The sequence below is a fragment of the Eufriesea mexicana genome, unplaced genomic scaffold (assembly GCF_001483705.2).
Source record: "Eufriesea mexicana isolate 0111107269 unplaced genomic scaffold, ASM148370v2 scaffold16629, whole genome shotgun sequence".
Taxonomy (NCBI): Eukaryota; Metazoa; Arthropoda; class Insecta; order Hymenoptera; family Apidae; genus Eufriesea; species Eufriesea mexicana.
This window is the reverse complement of record NW_016924050.1, coordinates 149,586-156,141: the sequence shown is the minus strand read 5'-3', so window position 1 is coordinate 156,141 and position 6,556 is coordinate 149,586. Positions and strand designations below refer to the sequence as shown.

The 6,556-nt window shown below is 41.5% G+C and overlaps 1 protein-coding gene across 4 annotated transcripts; it reads right to left on the bottom strand.

Annotated features, from left to right (window-relative positions):
• Positions 1-2,294: 2,294 nt before the first annotated feature.
• conu (Rho GTPase-activating protein conundrum) lies at positions 2,295-6,372 on the bottom strand. 4 transcript variants are annotated; one of them, XM_017909210.1, is made up of 11 exons: positions 6,292-6,372; positions 5,903-6,071; positions 5,105-5,330; positions 4,773-5,023; positions 4,575-4,705; positions 4,310-4,500; positions 4,028-4,187; positions 3,585-3,931; positions 3,298-3,464; positions 3,034-3,211; positions 2,295-2,868 (listed from the first exon to the last, which is right to left on the bottom strand). In XM_017909210.1, exons 3-11 carry the CDS (start codon positions 5,241-5,243, stop codon positions 2,492-2,494), a joined length of 1,941 nt encoding a protein of 646 aa, XP_017764699.1. In that variant the 5' UTR covers positions 5,244-5,330; positions 5,903-6,071; positions 6,292-6,372; the 3' UTR covers positions 2,295-2,491. The 4 variants fall into 4 exon arrangements, with proteins under 4 accessions (XP_017764699.1, XP_017764701.1, XP_017764703.1 ...); XM_017909212.1 differs by having other exon boundaries at positions 6,168-6,362; XM_017909214.1 differs by having other exon boundaries at positions 4,782-5,023; positions 5,903-6,362.
• Positions 6,373-6,556: the final 184 nt, after the last annotated feature.

Genomic DNA, 6,556 nt, shown 5'->3' with positions numbered 1-6,556 from the left:
CGACTTTATCCACCATGCGGACGGACGATTCGTCGACGACGAGCCATCGCGCGAGCAAAGCAAACCACGATATAGGATTCTCTTCCTCGTCGACCAGACCAATCATCTGCCCTCCTACTATTGCTACTGTTACGGATACCGATACCGCTACTGCTACGCCACCGACTACCCTTATCTCTGGTAACGGAATCGCGATCCATCTTTTCTTCCTAATTCTCTCCACTCGTTCTTTCGCGCGCGTTTCGAGCCGCGCTAACGAAGCGGAATTGCTTGCAGGAGACACGATACGATACGAAATCGCGGCTCGGATATTCTTCTCGACTGTGCGAGCCGCTCGACAGCATCGCGAATTCTCGATGCTCCATTTGCACGAGCAGAATAGAATCCTTCGAAGAGGCTGGGCTGCGGCATTCGTTCTGCGAGCCGCCATCTGGCCGATCGATCTGACAAATTTTCGGAAAACCAACGCCTCGGCTGACCACGCGGAGCACGATGCTGTATCCGCGGCAAGAACCACCATCTCCAATTTGCGTCCCGATCCAATCGAATTCTCCATTCTGGAAACCTTGGTCCTCTGTCGACCCGGTAATAAATTCAAATATTTACGCGCGATACGCTAACGATGCGCGCATCACCGAGCGATCATCGCCAACCGACCACTCTTTCGGAGTCTTCTCCGACCATTTTCCTCCCTTTTATTCTACACTTTTTTCTTTCTTTTCCCCCAAATCCAGAGATCGCCGAAACGACCAACGGCATTCGTTTGACGTCGCGTGCAACCAACACCGCGGTGGAAACTCTGGTTCGGCATCTTGCTGGTAGAACCGAATCGTCCACCAGGGTGGCCAAACTTATGCTCCTTCTTCCTATTCTCACCGCTTCCTGTCCCCGGCAACTAGCCAACCATCTTTTCGCCCCTATTATCCAACACGTCGATCTCGAAAGAGTAATCGCGTCGGTGTATTGATTCCGCCTCCCCCTCTAACTCTTTCTCTCCTATTTATCTATCGCCCTCTTCCTCGAAAGGAAATCTAGTCACGGTAATGTAGCCTACTCTCCTCTCTACTTCCTATTTACTTCCTGTTACTTCGCCTATCATCCCCGATACGTATCGTCGCGAAAATCTCAAACGAAAATCTCGACCACTTTCGTTGCTGTCCTGTCGTTCCAGTCGTCGTAGGTAACCATCGAGCAAATAACTTTGTCCTTTCTTCCACATTTCTTCTTTTTACGTGCATTTTGCTAATGCCATATATCGTAGGAGAAAGGAATGGAGCAAGGAACAAACGCTAAATCAAAAGATCGACCATCGACTTGATTATTTTCTTTGGCACTTTATTCACACGAATGTAACCATCTTACGTCACGTTCTATGTACAATCGCTTAAACTAGTATGGCGCATAGGTCGCGTAAGAAATGCATCGTCGATCGACTTTCGACGAAAAAGTCCGAGCGATGATTCTTTGCGTGCTTCCCTTTCGTTGTGTTCGTTAAATTCGAGCAAAGTTACACGAGTACGGTAAATTCTATCGATATACGTATTGATAGATTAAAAAAGAACAAAAAATGTGTTTCAAAAAATTAACTAAAAATATAAAACTACGCTATACGCTAAACTGCGAAGATTTCGCACACGCGTACACGCACGCACGCACGCACGCACGCACGCACGCACGCACGCACGCACGCAATTGTTAGTAATAAATTAGATTGCTCGCGCGTTACAACGTATATTCGAAGAAACGAGTCGCCATGTTACGCGTCGATCTGCGAATTTTATAATTATTCGTGTCTTCGTACTCGACTCGCGCTTCGCCATTCGCGTATTTATATCTATACGTGGCATCGGCGAACGATGAATACGAAAAATCGTCGAGACGTGGCAACGACTTCTGTAATACGCACGAGTTACATGTTTCGAGAAAACGCAGTGAACAGCTGATTAGTCGGAAATAAAGATTCTTCCCATTTCCAAACCGCCATTCCCTATCACGCGTTATTCTATTAATCTCATCAACGCCCAAACATCAAACATACGTACTATAGAACCTTCTGTCTATTGCACCTTCAGACCAGTAAAATCGATAAAACTAATCGCATATGCCAAGCATTTGTCCCCTTGCATCCAATTACCGCGCCTCGTTAACCTTTTAATTTCGTGGTTAATTATTATTACCGCGATACTCGCGAATTCGTACGTTATTTATTGCGGGATCCGCGTGATCCAGCTACGCTCTCCCTTTCATTCATTCATGATTTATCAATTTTCCCAAAACCGTTCGTCCGTTTGTTCGTTCGTTCGTTCGTTCGTTCGTTCATCAACTTTGCTTATAAGGCAAACCATCCACGACCTTTCCTTCTCTTTTTTACCTCTCTTTTCGAAACCTTGCGAACGGAATAGAAGGAATGCTTCTAATCGAAACGAGAACGCGTTTGCGCATGCGCACCTGTAAATCTCTACGCTTCTCTCTATCACGAGCACCATCGACCTCAATAAAATTTCTTTTTATACTTTCGATATCTTTCTTCTTCCGAATGTCTGTGCAACTGATTTAAAAGCTCGTTTGGTACGTACCACAATTTATTCGCGTTAACGAGAAGAGCTTCCGTCGCTTGACAGCATATGGCAGCCATATTAACCTGAGCACTCAAATCGGTACGATCACGAGGATAAATGTATCGCGGTGGAAACAAAGACGGTGCCACTATCATCGCTACGTTATGGATCGACATTTTATTCGATGCTTCGTTTTCCACGATCGACCTTAAAAACTTAATCACCGCTCTCAAAGTACAACGATGCTCTATAGGTAGCAATAGCACCAGCAAATTCAATGCGTACGACAACTCCTGATGATCCTTCACTCCTGTACGTGCGAGAATAAAAAGAAAAAGAAACTTCTGTTTAATAAAAATATATCATCGTAGAAAAAAGAAAAGACTCACGTGAAAATGTGTTCGCGTATTCCGAAATCCGGTGCATCGGATCACACACCAAACCAACGGAACGTTTCCATGTATTTTCCACTTACCGTGACTTTGATAGAAAGCATCGATAAGCTCTACGGTAAGTAACGGCTGCGGCAGGTCGCGCAACAACTTTTTCAAAACTGCCGACAAATCGTGACACGACATGCGTTTAAACAATTTATCCATTTCTTTCGGCTTGCAATAGAAATCCGTTTCCAACTCCACGCATATCGATTCAACCTGAACCAAACAACGATATTCATTCATTCCAAACATATGTAACGCGTCCATCTCCGTTCATAATTTAGATTTGTTGAAAATTGTACTTTTTGCTTGTGTCCTCCCACGCGAAGAATGCCCTCTTCTTTTATGCCTCGCCTCGTCAATTCGTTAAGAAGCTTTTGGAATACTAGTGGGATATTGCTTTCTTCCGATGACAATTGACTGTCCCGAAGTAAAAGAGTCGATAACGAGACCCCGAACAAGTTTCCAGCTAAGAACAAAAATAGTATTAAATCTTTATCAAATTTTTCATTTACTTCTTAATTTAGTTTCCCATCTATTCTACGTTTCTACGCCAGAAAAATGGCCAGAAACCAACGTCTGTGCCAACCTTTTACTCGACGCTTATTCGGCTTCCGTTTTTTCAATGGAACGTTATACTTGTCGAACACCGCGCTAAGTTCAAGCCACAATAATGGTTGTAACCTGGTCAAATCTCGCTGTGTAAGCGTTTCTACTCCCAGTCGACTTTGTATATCGTCGGCTGCAGGCACAATTTCCGATTTCCGTATTTCTGTCCTTACTTCGTTTGATCTGCACATTTCTTCGAAACTTAAATGACCGTGAGAAGATGTTCGATTTAACGGATGCGTTATCAACGGATCGTCCACTGGTCTTGTTAATCCGTACAGGCTGCTATGACTTCGGGTTACCGTTGCATGACCGCCCGAATTTCTCCTACAATTTCCAGCGTTTTCGAATCAAACTTCTTCGTCCAGACGATACGGTATACGCGTATAATTTCGCAAAAGTACTTCAAAATCTCCAACGCACCTCAACGTTGAATCTTTGCAAGTGTTCAACTTTTCGATGGCTTCGCCTAAACTCCTTGCATTCGCTACTTCGCTAGGATCGCTTCCGCTTCGTCTCTGTATACTAGGTTTCGAAACGTGTATCGTTCCTAATCTATGGTAACCTGTTAGCTGAATTCCTTCTGTAAACGAAATTCTTTCTATAATCTGATCGCGTGTTTCTTTCTAATTATTATGTTACACGCTTATTACAACTATAATTACTTTAAAACTAGTTGTAAAATATATCACCAATGACCAATACCTGAATCGTTAGCAACGTCTCCTCGTAACCAATTTCCAGCACGCCTGAAAATTTCTTGAACGGGTAACGGAGTTGCCGGTGGACCTGCTACCATCTCCATTCGCGTCAATGGCGCACTAGGTGTTCTACGTACTGTTTCCTTACATTCGTTTGATTGTTGAAACACCGATACAAAATTTGGAACGGTAACGCTACGTAATATACAATATATCATTAATATATCTACCAGTATCCGTCACGAAAACATATAACGAAGAAATCTTACTTTGTATGGTGCGCATCGACAACGGTGACTGTTGCCAGTGACGGGGGCGAAGCGTTCTCTGATGTCACGCCTGTTACGGAATCTAAGGAATCAGGTGTGGCGCTCCGCGACCTTGTTCCAGTACTAGAAGCCTAACAATGCGTTAACAATAATAACCCATCTTTTCCTCTTCTCCTTACAATTATATCGTCTACCTACCATACATACCTCTACATCCTTAAAAACATCTCTGATATCTGGTTTACGAACACGTTGACGTTGATTGAAACGCTGTTTCACCGTATGATTCAACGATTTAACGCGTCGTTTCACTGCTTCAGCTTGAGCTCTTGACAAGGGACGTAATGCTGCACCCAATTCATCCGGTTGTACTTCTTTTCCAGCTTTCCATGCTTCTGTCAATTGGCCTAGACCAGCTGTACGTAACCATTCTGCTTCCTCTTCGCCATCTTTTAAAGTCAATTCACATTCCTCGTTATAGTAATTCTTATTATCAGTTACAATGTAGAATAACCAGAAAAAATACATACCATCATAATTGCGTGGGCATTCTTCTTCGAGGTAATCATCCAACAGCTTAGTTTCTTCCATCATTTTTTGATATTCTTCCCAATAATCTAGAAGGTGATTATTACCTTCTATGTACGTAGTTGTCTGTGCCTTCTCCATTGTTCTCAATCTTATTATACTTGCTGTATACTCAGACAATATTTATTCTCTATTAATCTGTAATTCAAAAAGTCTTCTCCCGAATATCTGCAAAACATAAAAAAGTTCATATAAACGTGAAATGTATAAAATTAGTCAAATTACAATCAACAACAAGTTTAAAAACGAAATCGTTAAAGCATCTCAATCTAACAAAATGCGCCTAAGAATGTTAACGTTGATCACAGAAAAAGCCTTATAATTTGGTTTACGACAGTACAGATTAATAACGATCGATCTTTTCAAGAAGTTCATAATCTGCTTTACAAAGTGGAACGCAAATCAAATTAACATACACACTGCTTCGAGGATATATCGCTGACACGTTCAAGCAAACAGTGTTGATGGAAAATGGCACGAGACGTGAAATGTACAAATAATACGAATAAATTTTGTTAAACAAAATATGTATGTCTACTGTAATATTCCAAGGAAAAAGAAACGCAAATACACACATACGCACACGCGCGCGCTCGTGCGCGCACACACACGCGCGTGTGATATAAATCAATAGCAAAGATCGTTTAAAAAACTAATTGTAAGCATCTTCTAACCTTTTTATGATGCAGAATTTTGCATGAAAATAGCCGCAATAAAAGATTTATCAATGAAATACGTACATTTGTGAGCAGCCTTGATCCATAAATGCGGTATCATTGTTTGCACGATCATCTTATTCCCAAAATAAATTCTAAATTGGTTGTGGTTGACGTTGTACGAATCCTCGAAAAAAAACACATATCAAGGAAGAAATAGCTTTTCTCATGTTTCAGCGTGATAAGACTTTTTCTAGAATTAGATGAGTAATTTACGCGTGAATAATATTTTCAGATTATTTACTATTTCTAAGAACTAATATATTCTGTGTATGGCTTTGAATCGCACCCATCATTAACGAGATCGTCGTCGATTTGTCGTTCTGAATACAACATAACGAATCTATCTCAAAACTTTAACGAACAAATTTACGCGTCTTTGCATAACTTCCGCTTTTTCATATTCAACTTACGTTGAAAATAGAAAACGTGAGAACGTGTTCTCGTAACTTGACAACCTGTTGCTGACGCATAAACTCCTACCTAGTACACTGATTCACAGTATTACTGTTTTCGAGTTGACACCTGCGCCTTATGCATTTAAACGTTCACGCCATCTAGTTTTCTTATGATACAAACCTTATTCTCATTAACGACAATTATCAACGATGCGCACAAGTAAGATTAGCTTTCAAATTATAATTATTTGAAAAATGCTATTTCATCACATTATCATAT

Excerpts from the sequence above, each read along its gene's own strand:
- conu (XM_017909210.1), bottom strand. The coding sequence starts at position 5,243 with ATGGAGAAGGCACAGACAACTACGTACATAGAAGGTAATAATCACCTT. Across the intron at positions 5,024-5,104 it reads ATGCCCACGCAATTATGATG|ATGGCGAAGAGGAAGCAGAA; the intron begins GTATGTATTTTT and ends TGACTTTAAAAG. Across the intron at positions 4,501-4,574 it reads GTCGATGCGCACCATACAAA|CGTTACCGTTCCAAATTTTG; the intron begins GTAAGATTTCTT and ends TATATTACGTAG.